The sequence below is a fragment of the Epinephelus moara genome, chromosome 21 (assembly GCF_006386435.1).
Source record: "Epinephelus moara isolate mb chromosome 21, YSFRI_EMoa_1.0, whole genome shotgun sequence".
Lineage (NCBI taxonomy): Eukaryota > Metazoa > Chordata > Actinopteri > Perciformes > Serranidae > Epinephelus > Epinephelus moara.
In genome coordinates, this window is record NC_065526.1 from 2,004,785 (window position 1) to 2,026,943 (window position 22,159).

The 22,159-nt window shown below is 40.1% G+C and overlaps 1 protein-coding gene across 1 annotated transcript; it reads left to right on the top strand.

Moving 5' to 3' along the window:
• The first annotated feature begins 1,188 nt into the window (after window positions 1-1,188).
• npc1 (Niemann-Pick disease, type C1) lies at window positions 1,189-19,685 on the top strand. The gene is made up of 25 exons (XM_050032511.1): window positions 1,189-1,348; window positions 4,120-4,248; window positions 4,398-4,504; window positions 4,809-4,954; window positions 5,210-5,377; window positions 5,501-5,750; window positions 5,867-5,949; window positions 6,105-6,475; window positions 6,661-6,887; window positions 7,971-8,071; window positions 8,528-8,630; window positions 8,727-8,916; window positions 9,404-9,586; window positions 9,752-9,866; window positions 10,052-10,179; window positions 10,544-10,678; window positions 11,272-11,361; window positions 12,540-12,730; window positions 13,565-13,680; window positions 14,430-14,559; window positions 14,707-14,892; window positions 15,299-15,530; window positions 16,291-16,404; window positions 17,347-17,509; window positions 17,603-19,685. Exons 1-25 carry the CDS (start codon window positions 1,271-1,273, stop codon window positions 17,683-17,685), a joined length of 3,819 nt encoding a protein of 1,272 aa, XP_049888468.1. The 5' UTR covers window positions 1,189-1,270; the 3' UTR covers window positions 17,686-19,685.
• Window positions 19,686-22,159: the final 2,474 nt, after the last annotated feature.

Here is a 22,159-nt window from a genome sequence, read left to right on the forward strand (position 1 = left end):
AACTGTGTCAGTGCACCGATGATCTCATTAATACTCTAGGTAATAGAAATAAAATGTTCTGGATTTGCATATTTAGATTTGTAGAAATGGTACATTTCTGTCTGTATTATTAATCAAATAAATGATTATCTTTCTTTTATTTGTTATACATTTTTAATATCTTTTCATGCTACATAAAGTAGCTAGTTTTCCCATTATTTCAAATGTTAAACTTATAAATTTGATTCAAGTCTAAACTGGGTAAGGTTTTCTTTTTGCTGGTGATTTAATTAAAGATGAATTAAACAGGCAAAGACTACAGGTCACTGTTTCCAGACAGTATTTCTTGGACTGTGCACTGGTTTCCAAGCCCATCAGGGGAGGTTGTTAGGCCTTCTTGATTTCAAGGGTTGTAAGAAAACTCAATAAACAAATAAGTACAGTAGGCCTTTATCTCACCATATCATTCCTTTCTATGATGGTATTATATAAACTATATACTACTAAATTACTTCTTAACTATTCTAAACTATATTTAAACTATATTAAATTGTTGTATGATGACAATGTCATACTCTGCTCAAAATTAAAATTAATTGTACAGTTTATCAATTGTTCTGTACTTTTATTGTTAGACATTGAATATCCATAAAAGATGTAACTTACTCAGCGGTTCCCAGTTCACTCAATGATAGAAAAGGGGTTCCTTAAGGAAAAAAGTTGCCTTAATGTACTTATCTTCAATTTCTTTTCTTTGTTTGACTTTTTTTATGCTGTGAAGTTTGCATGTAGTGGTAGTATTTTCTGACGTGATTTTTTTGAGAGTCGATTTTTAACTTGTCTGCCTCCAAAAAAATAAGATTGTAGATGTTTATTCATGTGATTCGAAGTCCCTAATTTCAAGTCCCCATTTGTTAATGTTTCATAGTGTCAGACATTGAATGTCGCTCTGCCTTGATCAAAGTACATGGACTGAAGGAGAACAATGGAAATAAATCCAGGACTTTATAGTTATTCCTCTGCAAAAGTCTGGTATGATATTTTATAAATATATTAGAATGCTGTCAAAGAAACCTCATAATATTATCAACAAATGAAGTTTTCAGTGGATTACAGAGTAGACTCATGTGGTGTTTAGGTGTAGTGCGCCCTCAGCGTCGTTTGGTGGCAGCACTGAGACGCCAGTTTGTCCCCGCCCCACACAAATAATCCGACGAAGAAGAAAGCATCAACAAGATATGCGAAACTTCATGAGGACTGACACTTCGTTTCGATCTTTTCACTAAGAGGGATGGGAGTCCTACCAGGGAGAAACATTTTATGTATACTTTTCTTCATCATACTCCTGTCAGAGGGACATTTTCGATGGGTAAGCGACACGTAACGTCCGTGTTCTCGTGACTAAAACATGACTCAGCTCGGTCTGCTGTTGCTACTGTGATGTTTATCTGAGGCGGCTAGCGAAACTAACACACAGGCTAGTTTAGCTATTCAGGGTTTCGTCTTATTCTTACCCAGTGCGAGAATAGTCAGTAATTGGCTTAACAGTGGCTCAAACATAAGAGCTAGCAACAATTCTTGGAAGGTGCAGCAGCCTCGTAACGTTAGCGAAACCGAAAATGGATATCATAAGAGGTTAGCTTTGACATTTCGGGTACATGTTGTATCCTGGACTCAGAGCCGGGCGGTGAAAGAAGTTTCGAGCTGTCATGTCTTGACGGATTGAAACCTCACATTATTTCAGCTGGGTAATATTATTTAAAGAAGGGCAATAGTGTTTTAGTCAGTGTGAAATGGCTCACAAAACTAGAATGTAAAACACTGAATGTGCAACGTTAGCAAGTTAAACAGCAAGAAGAGCTATTACTTTAATTTGACTGTCACTGTTTGAAGATGTAATGTGTCTTTTTATTTTGTTTTAATGGGCTTTATTAAGTGTACATATAGTGTAGACATAATATACGAGACTTGACTGCCCATGCGTAAAAAAATAAGAGCTAAAATAGTAGTATTAAATATTACACAAACAAGTAAATACATAAACATTACATGAGATAAGACAACACAATCTTTGGGATGTGCCTTGATTATAAACACAGATTTAATTTAATGGTGGACATCAAAGTGTAATATACTAGATCCTAGTTTTATGGATAATTTAAAGACACCATAAATGATGCCAATCCAGAAAATGTAGGGTATTTCTTGTGACGATGACCAAGACAAAATTTGACTTTATTTTGTAAGGCTTTTATTGAGAGTATTCTTGCTTATTGCATTGTATGCTGGTATGGTCATTCTAAAGTCACCCATAGAAACAAACCGGGGCAACTTGTGGGAAGATCATTGGGAAGTAGCAGACTGATCTGTACCATCTTTATCTGACCAGGCTGACCCAAAAGGCAGAGAAGGCCTGCATGGATAGTACCCACCTACCCTCAGGGGAATTTAAGCTTCTCCCCTCGGGCGAGGATACAGACACCCCAATATTAGAACATCAATCTTCCTATGGCAATTACACAATTAAACAAGGCATGGGCAGGGGTGTGTTGTATATAAATTATTACCCAATGAGCAGTGCATCTTAAGCAAGGGCAAGGTTTTATTGGTTAGACTATTTATTCTAGACTATTTAGATTATTTTTCTGTGTGTGATGTATGTGTTTACAAAATTCCCCCCCAGGGACATTAAAGGTCTTCTAAGTCTAAGTCTAAGATGTAATTTCCAAACAAACCAGAAGCTAACCAGAACACGTGTCCCTGGTCCATCAATTTGATTTGATCAGATTTAGATAATCACTCATTTAGTCCCTCTGCTTCCTCTGACTGCACTGTATGCACCTCTATATTCATGAGGTAATTAGGTCACACTGCAAAGCACAGAACTGCTTTGAAACTATGCTGAAACATCACATCTGAATGTGATTAATCATTACTGATTCAAGATAAGATATCAGCATCCTGGTTGAAGCAACAAGAATGTGGTACGAGTTAACATATTGATTATTTGCAGACTGCAATGGATAGGCAGAAAGGATTTTTACAGAAGCGTGCGTGTATCATTTCCTTTTGTGGGTTCATACATCAGGTTTCTGTTACATTTATGCACCACTTTAAATGAACCTGTCAGAGTTCTGGTTCTTGCTTAATATAAACACGTATCTTATAGCTAGTGCTGAGTCTTGACCGTTGGCTTTGGACAAATATTGTAGTTAGAGTACTGGCCTGGTCTGCAGCTGCATTGGGCTCCAACTAACATGCAAATACTGCCCTTGAACTCAATCCCACAAGGCATGTAGGACAGAGTGTGACACTGTGCTTACTCATAAAACAGTTTGTGGAGTAAGTGAATTAACTTCCCCTCCCAACAGAGAACATGTGAGAGCTCTGATGCTGAATAGACAGATGTGGAAAACTTCAACTGCAAAAGCAACATGTTGCAGTAGTATGCAACATGTTGCAGCAGTATTAAACATTTCATTGTAATCGTATGTTATTGTATTTTCTCTTACATATCAGATTTAAAACAAATGTTTCAAGTGCTCGAATTGAACTTGGTTGTAGCCATAACAACAGCGGTTGAATGTTGTTATGTTGCCGTAGAAATCTGACCGCAATTCTCCTTTCTCTGGCCTTCGTTCTTGACGTTGAATGTGGGTTTAGTCAAGATGACGTTGCCTGCTGTGACTAAATTGTATTATAAAGCTCACTCTCTAAATGCAGGCCTGTAAGAAAACATTTTTGCAGAAGTGAAATTTTTATTTTCAGACGTACAAAGCACAAGATATTAGGAAGTGAGTCATGCCTAGAGGTTTAACCTGGCCAAATGTAAAACCTCGAGGTACATAGGTACAGCTTTAACCTCAGGACAGAATTGTTAAGTCCTCTGGAGCAGCCAAAACGAAATCACGTGGTCTGCCGTAGCCCTTAAAAGAACTCTCAGTGTGCTTTGTCTTTGATTTGTTGGCAAGACAGTGTTCATGTCCTCACTAGATAAAAATAAAAGCAGGCTTCTATCAGTAAAAAGCTTCACACTCTGCAAAAATAGATATACTGAATGCAGCAACAACATACTGTAATAAATTTGCTTTATGAACACACTGCACAAATGTTCACTGTGTTTTGCTGTCTGTCTGTCAGGTTGAGGCCCAGCATTGCGTGTGGTATGGTGAGTGTGGGCCTTCTGAAAAGGTGCCCACAAAAAAATATAACTGCAACTACACTGGTCCTCCCCGCGCGCTGGAGACTGAGGGTTATGAGCTTCTCACGGTACGTACAGTATCTTGATGCTTTTGTCCCGTTATTGCTGACATTTGATGCTCAAACCGATCTTCTGCGGTATACTTCTGCTTTCCACTGCAGAAGAAACTGACATAAGTGTATCAAAGTGAAGTCATCCTTTCTGTGTTGACACGCAGGAGCTTTGTCCTGGATACGACTATGGAAACCGAAGCCTCTGCTGTAACACTGACCAGTTGCGCACTCTCAAAGGGAGTCTCCAGCTGCCCCTTCAGTTCCTGTCTCGGTATGCACTGCAGTTACAACATTAACTAACGGCGCACATGACACGCTTGGAGGGGCATTCTCATTACCTCTGTGTTATCTGAGCACAAAGAATAGGAGTATCTGCCCTTTTGAATCTTCTCAGTATATGTGCTGCTTAAATGTTGTTTGACTGGCTCACAGGCCAAATGACTTCACTGCATTTGTTATTGCCTTGTTTTTCCTCTGAGCAACTGTTAGACACTCGTAAACTTCTTTTATTATTCTGTAAGTTATGCCATGACCCCTTTCCTTGCTTCTCACACTCACTGCGTGTGTGTGTGCAGGTGTCCTGCCTGTTTCTTCAACCTGATGAACCTCTTCTGTGAGCTGACATGCAGCCCCCACCAGGGTCAGTTTGTGAATGCCACCGAGATCAATGGGACCAATGTGAAGGAAGTGCAGTACTATATTGGACAGACATTTACTAACGGTGAGGTTACAGCTAGATGTTTATTTAGATATGAAAAACAGCCTCACCCTCATTCATTCACAGCATGTCACATCAGCAGAGTAAACTTCATCAGTTCCTACTTAAACATGAAGTCATGCTCCTGGTTGTGTAATTCTCGGGGTGACTAACAGTCATAATTGTTGCATGTTTGGTTCAATAAAATTGGGGATAGGCAATTTATTGTCATTGTAATCTTTGAGTTTTGCCCTAAAATAATCAAACTGGACTTTTCAGCCATGTACAATGCCTGCAAGGACGTCCAGGCACCATCCAGCAACGTGAAGGCCTTATCACTGCTGTGTGGGAAGGATGCATCTGCCTGCAATGCCACCAACTGGATCCAGTATATGTTCGATATTAACAATGGACAAACTCCCTTTCCTATCATTCCAATATTCTCAGGTAAATCATTTTGTCCTCATGATCCAACTGCAGAAAAATATCCCTGCTCTTCCTTTATGTGAGTTGAATAAATGTTCGTATTGTTAATACACCATGCTTTATTATGCTCCTTCTTTTCTCTAGATGTCCCGGTGTCTGGTTACACTCCCATGAACAACAAGACTTATGCCTGTACAGAGGGCCTGGAGGACGGTTCAGGTCCCTGCTCCTGTCAGGACTGCGCAAAGGCCTGTGGCCCCAAACCTGTACCGCCCCCTCTCCCTCCTCCCTGGACAATCCTTGGTATCGATGCCATGACTGTCATCATGTGGATCTCTTACACTGCCTTCTTGCTTATCTTTGTCGGAGCTGTCCTGGGGGCTTGGTGTTACAGGTAAACGAGCAATTTCTTTTGCGTGTGGTGTGTTCTGGTATAATTTGTGTGTTTGAATTTGAAGCTTGTTGTAGAAGTTAATATTGACTGGCTTGTGTGGTTCTTTGTGCAAACAGGAAACGGACCATCATGTCTGAGTATGGCCCCATATTGGACAGTAATAACCCACTGTCTCTCAACAGTGATAATCCAGACCAAGGTATTGTAAAGCCTGATAACAAGTGACATTGTCGTCTGTCTTTACTGTTTGTTGTGCCACTAATTGCATTGATCTTTAGGTGTACTACATGTAATAACATTGTTGTGTCATTGCTGCGTGACTTAAGCTAACTCCCAGTGTTTCTCCCCTCTTAGTGAATGCATCATGCTGTGAAAAGTTAGGCGAACAATTCGAGAATGCTCTGCGGATCCTCTTCAGCTCCTGGGGTTCCTTCTGTGTGCTGCATCCCTCTGTGGTCATACTGGGCAGCCTGATACTTGTGGTCGCCGCCTCTGGTGGCCTGGTCTACATGCGCATCACCACAGACCCAGTTGAGCTGTGGTCGGCTCCCACCAGCCAGGCTCGTCAAGAGAAGGACTACTTTGACAGCCACTTTGGACCCTTCTTTAGAAATGTGCAGCTCATCATAACCACTCCACTCAATGAAACGTTCATCTACTCCCCATACTTTGGAGGATCTGATGTGCCATTTGGAGCCATACTGGACAAAGACATCCTGCACCAGGTGGGTTAGTGGAAGAGTCGATTCTGAAGATGGATCAGTAGCAGTCTTTTGTGTTTTGTATATAGAAGTATTGTTTCTGTCACAAGATTGGATACAAACTTTGCATGTAAAGAGCAGCTGCAACTCTAGATCTGTGGTTTATTAGTTCTCCTTTCCTTTTCTTTTTTCCACCATTAACCAACCAGGTGCTGGATCTGCAGCTTGACATCGAAAGCATTGTAGCCACATACGAGGGCGAAAACGTCACCCTGAAGGACATCTGCTTGGCTCCACTGGCCCCGTATAATAGCAACTGTACCATCTTGAGTGTCCTCAACTACTTTCAGAACAGCCATGCTGTGCTGGACCACAGCATAGGAGACGATTTCTTTGTCTACGCTGACTATCACAGCCACTTCCTCTACTGTGTCAGGTGATTTTTCTGAAGATAGTTCTTTTTCTTTTTTTAAAAATTCAAAGGTTAGCCAAGAAGTTAGCGCTCATATGGTCTCAAACTTGTCTTATGCTTGCCTTATGCCAAATGACATTTCAAGCGGTTTCACTATCACAGACAAATTTCCGATGTCGGAATAAAATCATGAGAGTTTTACCTCAGTTGGTGCGCATACAATGTTTGGTGGAAGGCGGTCGTAAAACTCAGTCCGAGCTGTCTTATGTGAGTCTTTTTCTCATCTTGACATTCCCACAAAATTAAACTGTCAATAATATTATAGGTTTTTAGTCTAACAGGAAACAGGAAGCAGCAAACGAGGTAGACAGTAAACATAGAGGGGATTCCAGAGAGGAGCAAGAACTTGAACAAGTCTCGGTTCGCTTGGAATGTGGAAAGGGAGGAGAAACTGGTGGAGTTGTGGAGTGAGCAGGAGTCAGTGTTCAATTTGGCATGTATCTGATCCAGTAACCAGCACTTGTTTTAATGAGGGATCTTTGATAGATTGTAATGATGCTGTTTTTTCAGACATACAAAGAAATTTTAATATGTAGCTTTTAATATTTCTTAAAGAAAGTTAGGGGTAATATTTTCCACCAGGAGCAGGATGAGAAATAACCTCAAAAGGAATCTAGTTGTAGTCATGCCCCCAATCTTTGGGAAATGTTATAGTGTGTGACTTAAAGCTCACATTGTCTATAGATGTGAGAGGGTGCCTGACTTTAGTCTTCTCAAAGTCTTCCAGTGTATGGTTGGCAGGTTTAGGAAATGTTGCCATAATTAAAGACTCAAAACTTCTGGAGAATACATCAGTGTCGAAATCGAACACCTGCAGCTCACGAGAATCTATTTTCCTCAGACTCTGGCTTCTGCATTTTCTGAGAACTGTTGTGTGTCTTCTTGAAATAGCACAATCAGACTTCCTCATTGGTTTTCACGCAGCGGTTCTTTATCGGTTGTTCTGTATCTTCTATATCTATGCCTGTTATAGTGGCAAAACCAGTACTGATGACCGGCTAAACTAATGATGACTGTTTTTTGTTTGTTGTTTTCTTTCTTCCACAGCGCACCAGCATCCCTCAATGACACCACACTCCTCCACGACCCGTGTTTAGGCACCTTTGGTGGCCCTGTCTTCCCATGGCTGGCCCTCGGGGGTTACGATGGTGAGCTGGATTAACACTTTCAGAGGGCAGCGAACCAGGAAACAGTGATAGTTTTTATATTTACAGCAGTTAAATGATCTCTTTACAGCCTCTCTGTTGATTATTTTATTGCACAATGGAAAAAAGCTGATTTGGTCACTGAACTCAGCCCAACGCAGTATTTGCAATAGAATCACTTTTGTGCAGCGGCCAGGTTACAAGTGCTGTTTGATAATATGGATAAAATCAAGAAGAAGAAAAAAGTCCACCTCTTCCTCTGATTATCATGAAAGTTGCCATAGCAACCAGCCATAACCCTTTATCTAAGAGGCAGACATGTTTTTATCTGCTTTCGTTCCTCCACCAAAAGGAATGATCACCCATTACTGCCAGTTCAGTAATCATTATTCATGTGGTTGATGACTGAAAATTGTTTCAGCGATCTTAACAACTATGTGTCTTTTCCCTGCATCACAGAAACCAACTACAACAATGCCACTGCGCTAGTGATCACCTTCCCACTCAACAACTACCTGAACGACTCAGCCCGGCTCGGCAAAGCTCTGGCGTGGGAGAAGGAGTGAGACAACTACCTGTTTCTAAAATTCATTAGAGTTGCAAAAGTCACTGTCATGGTGTCTTCATTTACTTAATGTATTTTTTGTGTGAATTTCAGATTCATCAGCTTCATGAAGAACTTCAAAAACCACAACCTGACCATAGCCTTTAGTGCCGAGAGGAGTATTGAAGATGAAATAGACAGAGAGAGCGAAAGTGACATCAGCACCGTCATTTTCAGTTATGCCATTATGTTCATCTACATCTCCTTGGCCCTCGGTCACATCCACAGCTTCGGGAGAGTGATGGTGAGAGAACTTATTTTTTTAGCTCTTATGTGTCCGTTACCAGAACAATTTATGTATCATTTGGTCTTCTTATATTCAGTTGAGAAGGAATCCAAAATCAGAAAATGAAAAACAGATGCATTATCTTGTTAGTCATTTATAAATCCAGCTCATCACAACGCCCTGTTTTTTCCACTTTGATTTTATGCTCAAGTCAAAAATGAAAATGAAATAACAGGCAATGGACTGAATTTGATTTTTGTGACCAGGAAATTTTATACTTCTTCATGTGTTGAACTTTATAGCCCAACTTTGAAGCAATTACACTTGCGGAGTGGTAGTTCCCTATTTAATGTAATGATTATGAGCTTGGACAACAACATGACAGCTTGACGAAATGCTATGGTTCAACAGAACTAGTTCAACATGTTTGACAACTTCCTGCTACTCAAGCGTAAAAAGGAGCAGTCAAAGGAATGAACATGACTGATCCTCTATCTTTTTTCAGGTGGACTCAAAGATTTCTCTGGGTATAGCAGGTATCCTGATTGTGCTCAGCTCTGTGTCCTCCTCACTGGGGATCTTCAGCTATTTTGGCGTGCCCCTCACCCTCATTGTGATTGAGGTCATTCCTTTCCTGGTGCTGGCTGTTGGAGTGGACAACATGTTTATCATAGTACAGACATATCAGGTAACCTCAGCAACCTGAGTCCATTAAACTCTTCTGTAATTACCCATTCATTTGTCAGTGGTGCTGGTCTTCTTGTATACTGGTCTCCTTTTAAAAAGATGTCTTACCTTTTTTTGCACACTGCCAAAAAACCCTGATAAACCTGCTGTTTGTATTTCTGAACAGAGGGATGAGCGGATACCCCACGAGGAACTTCACCAGCAGATTGGTCGTATTCTTGGAGACGTAGCCCCCAGCATGTTCCTCTCCTCCTTCTCAGAGACAGTGGCCTTCTTTCTGGGTAAAATACGAATTAATACACCCCATATGTTCACAGATACTATTCTAAATGATAATGTGACATTGCAAAAAAAAAATCGTAGAAAGATTTTTTTTGTGGACAGGATTGACATAGTTGCTACAAAAAGTGCCATAGTCTCCTGGTGAGTCACATGCTGATTACACTATTGACTTTTCCTTCTGTAGGAGCCCTGTCCAACATGCCCGCAGTGAGGACATTCTCTCTGTTTGCTGGCTTGGCTGTTTTTATTGATTTCCTGTTGCAGATCAGTTGCTTTGTCAGCTTGCTCGGCTTGGACGCCAGACGACAGGAGGTGAGACACTGGGGGAAATGGTAGTGACATAAATGATGATAGCAGAGAGGTTACACATGGCTGATTGGGAAGTTCACGTAAAAAGGATTTCCTACAGATCAACAGCCCCAACTTAATGCTGTACAAATATGTGACTGAGTTTTCATCCTACTTATCTCTACACCAGCTAATTTACCTGATTGCTCCTCCTCTCTGGTTCACTGTTTGCAAAGCTTTGTAATCAGCCAGTGCAGTGATTGTTTGCAGTGAAAAGTTGCTCTTGGGCTTCAGTGACACATTCACTCTCATTCAACACATGATTCAACCTTCACATCAGCTACAGACTTCGTTAACTTGTCAAATGCTGTGCTGTTGTGTTTAAAAGGCGAATCGATTTGACATCTGTTGCTGTGTGAAGCTCTTGGACGACCAGGAAACAAAGACGGACAGCCTGCTGTTCCGTTTTTTCAAGAAAATCTTTGCCCCATTCATCCTCAAAGAGTGGATGAGACCGATCATAGTAAGTACTACAGTGACACTTGTATTTTATTTTACTTAACTCGTATTCAATCAGGTAAGGCAACAAGGGAGACCTGGTCGGGACAGTAGCATAAAAAAGTTACAAACAACAATAACCACAAAAAAAAAGATAAAGTTGACATATTAAAATACAAACAGTGACAAGTACGAACCAATTCATTCACCATTGTACTTATAAGACCTTTAAAGTGAGGAAGAGAGACCAGTTCTGTTATTATTAAGTCTTTCTGAAGGCTGTTCTCAGTAAGACGAGCAGAGCACACAAAACCTTTCTTTCCCATCTCAGTCTGACTCAGATTACATCCTGTGATCTCAGACTGTACCTACAGCCAGATATATGATGGGTGATTACCCAGACTGGCTTTATAAATGAGCAAGTACCAATGACTGAGCCTATAGAAGGTACTGTAAGAGATGGCTAATCAGCCCTGAAATAAAGCGCACAATACGAGTGAGGGCTTTACAGTGTTAATATAGTGTGTTGATTTTGTTGGACTCATGTTTCATTGAGTAGAATATAGTGCTTGTTGACTATACGATGATTATGTTTTTCTTTTCATCTCACTTGTTTAGGTGGCGGTGTTTGTAGGAATCCTCTCCTTCAGTATTGCTGTGGTGAACAAAGTAGAGATCGGGCTGGACCAGAAACTCTCCATGCCTGATGTAAGTGTTCAAAGCTTTCAATAACTGTAGCTGTATAACTGTGTGTTCAGGGATTGCCAGCGCTAGCTCATCAATCATTTGAATTTCTGTGACATAACATTTTTTTGGAAGTCTTCCCCATACAACATGATTAGGGATGCACCGAATATTCGGTAACCGAATATATTCGGCCGAATATTTCAAAAAAACACACATTCAGTATTCGGTGGAATAAGTTTAAAGCAAGGCCGAATAATAGCGGCGTGTTTTGATAATGCAATCAAACAGCGTGCCGTGATGGGCGGAGTAAAATGTCGGCAGTGTGGCGATCCGTCCGTCAGGGCACTCGCATTTGCGACTAAAAATAGTTTTGAGCGAGCAAAATAGGCTTAAATCATTCAGCACGCTGTGCGAGCAGCCTACAGATTTCAACCAGCAGCAGAAACGAAAGGCGAATCCCACCGACTGTGGGTTGAACGGGGGTCACAGACACAGACAGTAATGCATTCCTGTCAAATACGGCGGCCATCGGCTTACCGGCGCGGAGAAGTCGGCTCCAATAATATCCTCTTCTTGGCGTCATGACTGCCCAGAAGTACCTGAACAGCTGAGCCAGCCGAACACAGGTATGTGACGTGTCAGAGGAGAAACGAGCCGTTCACGGCCCACAAACCTCACCGCACTTTAGGGACTGTTCTTTATTTATGAAGGGACTTGTCAGGGGAGGAGGGTGGCTGGTTGATTCTTATTTTAATTATTTGTTTTATTTTGATCCCCCCTATGTTAATCACTGATTGATGCTGTTTTTGAAGTATGAATAAGTCAATAAGTAATTTATTCCATTGAAATATCATTGATTTATTATAGAAAAGTGATTTTATCTTTTTATAAATGACAAAAGGCACATCTGGCTCATTTTCGCTGTGGTATCGTGATACTACTCAGAACCGTGATATTTTCATTGGTATCGTACAGTGGGATCCAATTTTGGTACCGTGACAACACTAATCTGGAGGGGGTTCATCTGCAAAAACTAATGAAAAACTAAACAGCGATATTCGGTATTCGGCCAAGCGTTTAATATTATTCGGCTTCGGCTTCGGCCACAAATTTTCATTTCGGTGCATCCCTAAACATGATTAATAGCCTTGGTTTGCTTTCTGTACTCATGGAAGTCTATTTTGAAAATCTCCATTTAGGACTCGTATGTGCTGGACTACTTCAAGAACCTGAGCATGTATCTCCACACCGGAGCTCCAGTGTACTTTGTGGTAGAGGACGGTTTGAACTACAGCACTCCAGAGGGCCAGAATGTTTTGTGTGGAGGAGTGGGCTGCAACAATGACTCTCTAGTCCAGCAGGTCTACGCCGCCTCACTCATCAGCAACTAGTAAGTCTGAGATGTGAACACATTACATCACAAATGATTGATCGCACAAGACAAAATTTGCATTGAAGATAAAAACTAGAGCTGTACCCAGTGTCATTTTTCTTACATTTCAAGCTTCCATTGAGGTTTTCTGAAGAAGCGACGTTAAATCGCGTTCCTCATCACGTTAAATATTATAGTTAGAAAAATGTAGTTTCTGTTGGGTGCTGTTTAATTGCTGCTGGACTGCCCCATCAATAGTGCAAGCTTTCCTTTGTGCAGCAAGCTGGAGAGCAAACTGCTGTTTAATTGTTGTTTTTGAAAGGCTTAACACCAACAAATATGGATTGAAGCAGAATATTTCATCAGATAAACACATGCTTTGAATTTTGGAAGTGATTACATCTATCTATCTTTTTAATAAACTTTGATTTTTGGGCTTTACAACTCTCTAGAGTTACTAGAAATGTTTGGATCACACAGGTCAGAACAATCCTACGCAGCCAGCACTGGAATCAAATTCCACATGTAATGCTTATTATATTTATGTAGCCTAATCTTTATTGAAAAAAAGCTGTGCAGCATTTGAATTTAGATTTACACGTTATGAACAAAACCTCGAAGCTTCCAACTTTTTGGTGCAGCCCTGATTAAAAACAACAAATGAGCTACATCAAGTTTCTGACAACCTGTGTGAAATATGTTTCATTTTAATGACATTAAACGTCAGTCAGACACCACAACCTGAATACTTGGGAGTTCAGATCAGGTGAAGGTCATGAAAAGACTCAAGTATTTCTAATCTAATCTGTGGTTATATGATCTGTTCAATTTCTCGTTTCCTTTTGCTTCCAGTACAACCATAGCTTTCACGCCGTCCTCTTGGCTCGACGACTACTTTGACTGGGTGAAACCGCAGTCCACCTGCTGTCGATACTACAACGCCACGGGGGCTTTCTGCAATGCCTCGGGTAACATTTTTATCTAATGTCAACATGCTTTGAACCCTTGTCTCGTGATCCTGGTGTCACAAGCTGCTGTTTGACACAAGTTCAGCGTTTTTGCCAGGTTTTCATGCACAATGCAGTGAAACAAAAGGTTTAAGGGCAAAACCACAACAATGTTATTATTGTTCAAGTAATGTGCATTGTACTTTGCAGAACTTCAAGCCGGGTATATGAATGACTTGTGCAAACTTATTTAAGATTTCAAAAACCAAATTGTTGGTGTGATTATTAATGCAGCAAATTGAGGTATTTCCTTATTAACATTTCCCAGGTTAATAAAATGACTTGTGTACAGTTAAGAGTCACCTGAGTGTCAGTGAGAGATGATTTGAGGAAGTGGGAAGTGAATGAAAGAGAAAGGGAGAATCAATGAAATGGCATAGTTCCTTGACCACATAAATTGCATTAGACAGTTCATCTGCATGCAGTTTCAGGAAGGAGATGATATTACCAAAATATTAAAAGAGCCACGGTGATTCAGTATTTAATAAAGTTATATACAGTATGATAAAACCTGTACTGTTGATTTTCTGGCTCACAGCACTGCGAGTGTTTCTTCCTTGTTCTAGTATTTAAAAGGGTTTTTTTGTTTGTTATTGTGAAACTTTGAGGTTATTTGTTTTCAGTTCGCAGCTTTGTCTCGGAGCAAGTGTGTATATTTTTCCAGCCCTGTTGGTTAGATGGGTGAATAATTTCCTGATGTTGTTTTCCAGTGGTAGATCCCTCTTGTCTACACTGTCGGCCTTTGACTCCCAGTGGAAAGCAGCGGCCAGAGGGAGAGGACTTCATGCGGTTTCTGCCCATGTTTCTGTCAGACAATCCAAACATCAAGTGCGGAAAAGGGTAATTTCTGTGTATTTTTATTGAAAACACATGACATGTCACTGACTACTTTCACTTTAACTTCTGTTTCTTTGTCCCGTCACTGTAAGCCGGTATTGTTGTGGTTGGTAATTTTCTCCCCTTTTTATCTCCCACACAATGCTCCAGCGGCCATGCAGCCTACGCCACAGCAGTCGATCTGTATCCCAACAACATGGGGGTGGGAGCCACTTACTTCATGACTTACCACACCATCATGAAAGAATCCCCAGACTACATACACGCTTTGAAAATGGCCCGAATCCTGGCGGAAAATATCAGTCAGGCCGTGGACCACAAGGTGTTTGCCTACAGGTCGGTCCTGTTGTACATGTAGTGCTCTCACCTCTGCAGTACATTCTGTATAAATTACATCATCATCATTTGTGACAGGAACAAGGTGTTTCAGCTGCACCCACTGCTTTAAGGTTTCTGTTTGAGTCTGTGATGAAATACTAACTGCTTGTTTTGAAGTCAGTGTTCAAGGGTGTTGGGTGAGGGGTTGATAAGTAGGTCATGGATAAGCAAACAGCAAAGAAAACATTGTAAAAGGCTATATAGCTGATGTTCAACCTTGAGTCCTGAAATAATCTTCCTGACCTTGTATCCTATATAACAGGGGTCATGTGACCACTACAGTAAAAATAAAAAATAATCATAGTATATAGTATAAACTGACCACATGACGTTTCTTTCTAAAACATATTTTCCTCCTTTACAGCGTCTTCTACGTGTTCTACGAGCAGTACCTCACCATCGCGTACGACACAGCTCTGAACCTGAGCGTGTCGCTGGGGGCCATATTTGTGGTGACGACGGTGTTGTTGGGCTTCGAGCTGTGGTCAGCTGTGGTTGTGAGCATTACCATCGCCATGATCCTGGTCAACATGTTCGGTGTCATGTGGCTGTGGAACATCAGCCTCAACGCAGTGTCCCTTGTGAACCTGGTCATGGTGAGAAGCAGCATGAAACACACGGAACATTTAGACCTTAGTGGGTGGAAGAACTGAATAATAATGTGAATAAAACAAGATTTATGTAAAGAAAACATCTCTTGAATTGACACAGACAGTTTCAGCTTTTCACGGCATTCATTTTTTAAATTTCAGCCATTGTTTATATCAGGTATGACAACTTTTTACATGCCAGTTTAATGTCTTCAGTCTGGGAACATGGCAGCATCACTAAAACGTTTCAGCATGGTACAGAAACCAATTACTTTTAAAGTAAAAATAAAGGTGGCTGTTCATTTTCTTTCACTTTCAAATTATAACTTTGTAAAGGCTTGATTAGCTTTTTTGCTCCTATAACTTCTAGGTATATTGAGACATATATTAAAAGTAAATTAATCATATATAGATATAAAAGTCATTCGTCACTGAGCTTAGCTGTTGCATAGTATTAAATCTGTATTTTGAGAGTGACAGCTTGCACACTGTTGTGTATAGAATATTAATGGTGTTTGACAGACTGTGCCTTTAAACTCAGGACTTGTTTATGGTCTGGTCGTCTGACCCCTCAGGTTTTGTACCCTGAGGTATTTTGTTCTAGCGATGTCACCATGTCCCCTGATGTCACCTCTTAGGAACTTTCTTTTTCTCACTGTTAACAACTTGTCCTTGATCTCGGTTATATATATTTATTTCAAGACAACACAACAATTCTAACATTTCCATGTGTTGGTGCCGACTTGTTCCCTGACCTCTGCTGCAGTGCTGTGGTATCTCGGTGGAGTTCTGCAGTCATATCGTACGAGCTTTTTCCATCAGTGTGAAGAAGAACAGAGTGGAGCGGGCTGAGGAGGCCCTGGCTCACATGGGCAGCTCTGTGAGTCTCACTTTACCTCTTACTTACCTGTCTCAATAGAAGTAAGCTTTTGGAATTGGAAATAAATGTTTGCATTTTTGTAATGTCGATACACAAGCACACAAATATTTCTCTATTATTCTGAGTATGGCCGTTTTCCAAATTGGATATTTCAAATGAAGTCTTATTCCAAGTGTAGCATTTCCTGATTAAGACATGTGGGATACGCTGGTGTTATTTGGGTTTTAGGAGCGTTCTTTGAGCATGTGTACAGCGCATTCGGAAAACGTGTCTCAGTTGAGGTTTTTACCGCAGTTTACGACACACAGCCTCTTTCCTGTTTACAGTCAGCTCTGTGCACTGTCATGGATACCGTGTACACGAACCAACTAGACAACAAGGCGGTTGGGTAGAGATGCATGCCCAAAAGTAAAGCCCACATTTCTAGTCAGAAGGAGAAACACACCTACTTATAAACACTTTGAAAGACCTGGTATGAACAGGTTTTTGGATGTGCAAAAATATATTGCAACGCTGACTTTTTCAAGAAGGTGTTGAAGGAATGAAAGAGGGAAGCTGTGTTCGGCACAGCTGCAAAACTTTAAAAAAGAATCTTATTTTGATGCAAAGAAGCAAATTTGTATATTTTGACATGATAAACGACATTGTGCGCTAATTGGAGTAGCATGGCTGTATGTTAACGGTAATTTTAGTGGAATTTTATTGTCGTTAGCCATGTAAATATTGTCTTTCTTTGGAATACGGGTAAAAAACAGAATATTTTGTGCTTGTAAACGTACTCAGTGAGCTTGTAGGGCAGGATAAATCAATGTTTTACAAGGAAAACCTAATTAACTTGACATAAAATCAGTTGTAAAATAATTTGGCTTCTCTAAACATTCATTCTTATTGTGGTCACCATCACATCACGTGACATTTAATGACACTGTTTCCTTTTCGCAGGTATTCAGTGGGATCACATTAACAAAGTTCGGAGGCATCCTAATCCTGGCATTTTCCAAGTCGCAGATCTTCCGGGTCTTCTACTTCAGGATGTACTTGGCCATAGTCTTGCTCGGGGCCACGCACGGCCTCATCTTCCTCCCTGTACTGCTCAGTTATATCGGTCAGTAACGTCACAGGTTTTAAGGAAACAACATGATTTATGCACAGATTGAATTTTAAATTAAGTCTAATATATTGTGACTTTTTTTCACAGGTCCCTCAGTGAACAAGGCAAAGGTGTTTGCTGCTAACAAACGCTACGCTGGTACAGAAAGGGAACGCCTCCTCAACTACTAGCAGGCTGTTTGGGACCATGAACAATGAACTCTTTGTCTGAAAGGGACTGTGTGGGTGTGAGCGCAAGCCGTTTCTGTGATTACTGACACGCTCATCATCATCATCATCATCGCCACTACTATGCACGTGTTTAACTCAGGAATATACATGGGAAGAGGAGTGCCAGAGGCCTTGTCCGACTGCAAGCTCATAGATTTTCCTCAGAAGACTTTGGACCCCCCGCCATTCCTCCTCCTCACACTACAGAACAAGCCCGACTGCAGCGTTAGAAACATGAGTGACATACCACTGAGACAAAACGCCACTTTGACAGTGTGGAAGTAGGAGAAACACCACCCCCAGCATCAGTTTACAGACAGACTCTCAGTTTCATATGCTATGAGCAATTCTGATTTGGGAAAACTCAAAAGGGTAAAACTGGTCAGTTTTTTCATGTTTTTTAAATATATACCAGGAAAAAAATGTGTGAAAGGAAATTATTTTGAAACGTTTACTTACGTGGGACTTTTGTAGAACTCTTTGATATGATGAATCATCTATTGACTGGAACATGGCACACAGATAACAATAATGATATCATGGGCCCTCATAATACCTGGCATTAACATGAATCACATCCGGGGGGGTGTCTGCACACTGTACTGTAAAACAGGCCGGCTAGTGCTACCATTTTCACCTAGCAATAATGCATCTCCTGTGAGGCAGTAATGTCTCAACTTCTGCAAACTGGATTTGAAATATTTGAAGTTTAAGTGCTGTCTTTCAGCTCAAAGGATTGTTGGGTGTGTTTACACCCATGTTGGGAGATGAGACGAGGAATTGAAGCCGCTTTTACTTTTGGGAGTATACATATAATTCCTCTACGATTTCTACTTGACTGTGCATGTTGATAACCTCAGAGCTGAAACCTCACAGTCATTGTTTCATTCAAAAATCAGAATACAAAACAAAACAGTGCAAGTACACGTGCACACTAAACTCTTAAGTGTTGTTGCTCTCTGAACTGCATCCTGCCTTGACTTTTATTTCCACATTGGAAACTAATTACACGATCCGGTGCAACATTTCATTTTAGAGCTAAATAATGTATCTTAAAGTGTCCTTTTGAAGTGTTTGCATGACTAGATTGTTCGTCCCCTTTGGGTGCTTTTACAAAACAAAACAAAAAGCCCTGAGGATACGTGTTGATGCCAGGTGTAAAGGGCGCCGTAATGCTAATAACGGTTTTACACTGAGGTGTAAATGAGACATTTTGCAGTTACTGAACAGAACATTTGTTGCATTAAGAGACTAAGTTTTACATTGAATTGTAAATAGCTTACACAGGACTCATTTGATTTATTCCTTTGTCATCTAGAATACTGTAGAATAACTGGATAATGGTACAGTCCTGAGATTTTCATTCCACATTTAAGTTATTATTTTTATTTTGTTAACTATTAAAATTTTGTAACCATGCATAGCTGTCTTAAAAACCCCTTCTAGTGACGTTGCAAGCAAATAAATCACTTTGCTTTCAAGGAAATCCAAAAAAGAAGCAGGACAGTGTTCACTTGCATCACCTGCACCTCAGCATGTGGTCGAGATGATCACTCACCAGGCGGTGTGCTCCCACTGCTTTCATTTGAATCAGGTTGTGACATCAGTGGAAGAGGATGTTAACATTTGTGTATAAAAAGGAACGGTACCATTCCTTGTTTTTAGTTTTTCGGTGTGATTTGTTTCCCACAATGCAGTATTTTATTGTATTTTTTGGTTGTAAGACAGAATTATGTCGATGAACAACTTAATCCTGGGTGTGAGAAATGTTTGACCAACAGACTGACAGAGTTGTAACATGAATAACAGAGAATTGTGCTTGTTAACAGTGCTGTGCATTGACGTGGACAAATCATCCCTGACGCTGAAGAATATGACTGTAGGAAAAGAGACTAAGCCAAGCAATGGAAGACTTTAGTTTTTAACAATTTTAACACATTAAATGGTTCGCAGAAAAGTGTGCTGTGGAGCCTGGTTCTTTGGCAACACTTAATATCATTCTTTCATTCATTCATTCATTTTCTGTAACAGTTTATCCTGTTACTGGGTCACGGGGGGGCTGGAGCCTATCCTAGCGGACAGTGGGCGAGAGGCGGGGTACACCCTGGACAGAGCTGACACATAGAGACAGACAACCATTCATTACTAACACTTAATAGATCTGATCTACTCTTGTGTAGCGAAACACCAAATGACATTAAGTCTAACTCAGACCATGTTCCTCATTCTAAAGTGAAGTCTTGTTTATAACTACACTTATGACACTTACTAACCCACACAGGTTCCCTGTTCTAGAGTAACCTCCTCTTCACACTTACTAAAACCATCATAGCACACAACTACTGCAGCGAACAGACCCTGTTTTTAAGTGATGGGTTAGTCCTTAAAAATAATGAGCTCTCTTGAGATGCACATGTGCTATAATCACTGGTAGATGAACAACTAACAGAAAAATTTAAACATATCTTTTGATGCAGAACAACCACCACTCCACCCAGCTTGGTTTTGGCAAGGTGCTGGAAACATCAGTAAGTTCAAACTGGTAGGTTAACATCTGTGAGACACTGCATAGCTGTAAGTGTGCAGAAATGAAAATTCAGCCATTATCTACTCACCCATATGCCGAGGGAGGCTCAGGTGAAGTTTTAGAGTCCTCACAACACTTGCAGAGATCCAAGGGGAGAGGAGGTAGCAACACAACTCCACCTAATGGAGGCTGACGGCGCCCCAGATTCAAACGTCCAAAAACACATAATTGAAGCCACAAAATATCTCCATACTGCTCGTCCGTAGTGATCCAAGTGTCCTGAAGCCCCGACAGAAAAAGTTGTTTGGAAAAATGTGATGTGAGGACTCTAAAACTTCACCTGAGCCTCCCTCGGCATATGGGTGAGTAGATAATGGCTGAATTTTCATTTTTGCGTGCACTATCCCTTTAAGTGCAGTAGTTGTGTGCCATAATGGTTGTGTAATGGAGTGTGAAAAGGGAGCCACTTTATAATAGGGAACCCGTGTGGGATAATAAGTGGGTAACAGTTTATTTGGAAAGTTCACCTACAGATAGTTTGTAGAATGTTTTTAACATTTCAAATGCTAATTAGTTGGGATTCAACGATTCAGCTGTTTCGCTTTGTCTTTTTTTATTTTTACTTTTTAAACTACAGGCATATAATAATACACAAAGCACAGATCACAGCATGACATGACAAAAACAGACTCACACAGACCAAGGTGAATAAAGAAAGGACGTATAGGAGTTAATCGGATCAAATGAGCAATTCAAATGATTAAGTTAGTAGTACTAGTAAAACAGAGTGTAATTATAGTTCCATTTTTCACTAGAGCAAATTTTCTCCCATTCATGTGATGTTGTGCTACATTAAAATGGTTTGTAGCAATATTTTTTGCCATAAGAAACTGATATTGCACCGTATTTTTTCAGTGAACTTCAATTCAATTTCTTTCTTGACTGAGCTTTACAGTAAATTAATATATTATATTATATATTATATTATAATATATTATTATTATAATTGTATTTATTATTTGGGGAGAGTTTTCATCCAGGACCCCCAAACCATTGTTTAAAGGTGTTGGTTCAAAACAAATGTTGAGAGGCCCCCGCCAGCCTCAGATATCAGTCCAGAAACCTGCACCATAAGGACAGTAGAAAAACAAATGCAACTGGTCTTCCTGCAGAATCTACATAGTGATGATTTTTTTTTTTTTTTAAATATCAAACATATGAAGTTGTTTTGTAGTAGCAATAATTTTATAGAAAATCTTCAGTTAAAAAATCTTTGAAAAATCTGATTTTTTTTGTATATTGCTCTAAAAAATAAAATAATAATACTAATTTGTCTTCCCAAAAAGAAAAGGTTGTGTGGGGGAGTGGACTTCTTCTTCTAGATATTTAGCTATAGAGTATATGTGACAATTTACTTGGTTGAGTGTAGTTCAAGTTCAACAAACTTACTCTGAGAATATGTAGATATGTTCAAAAACGGTCACACATACTATAAAGACATTCTGTTAGACATCTGCAAAATAAAGTGAAACTGTTAAGCTGTTAAATCTCACCTGACAAGCTGATGGCATGTTACAATACTCTATAAACCATTTGATGGACTATCTAAATTTAGTGCTACCATTTTGTGTTTCGTTGCATAAGAATAGACCACAAGTGTTAATATGTGTTACTAAGGTAAAATGACTATTCTTGTGGTACTAACACCTTAATAAAGCCCACACTGAGCAAAGCATGTTACGAATTTAATTCATAATCAATAACTTCCTTATGTCCTATCAATAAGCAGTAATTAGGAGGTTATTGAGGGAAAACTCTAAGTTAATGGCCTGGTAGTTTTGGAATATGGTCAAGCAAACTAAGGCATTAATAAGCACTTCATAATCACTGATAAAGTGCCCACATGCT

Excerpts from the sequence above, each read along its gene's own strand:
- npc1 (XM_050032511.1), top strand. The coding sequence starts at position 1,271 with ATGGGAGTCCTACCAGGGAGAAACATTTTATGTATACTTTTCTTCATC. Across the intron at positions 8,631-8,726 it reads GCTCTGGCGTGGGAGAAGGA|ATTCATCAGCTTCATGAAGA; the intron begins GTGAGACAACTA and ends TGTGAATTTCAG. Across the intron at positions 15,531-16,290 it reads CCCTTGTGAACCTGGTCATG|TGCTGTGGTATCTCGGTGGA; the intron begins GTGAGAAGCAGC and ends CCTCTGCTGCAG.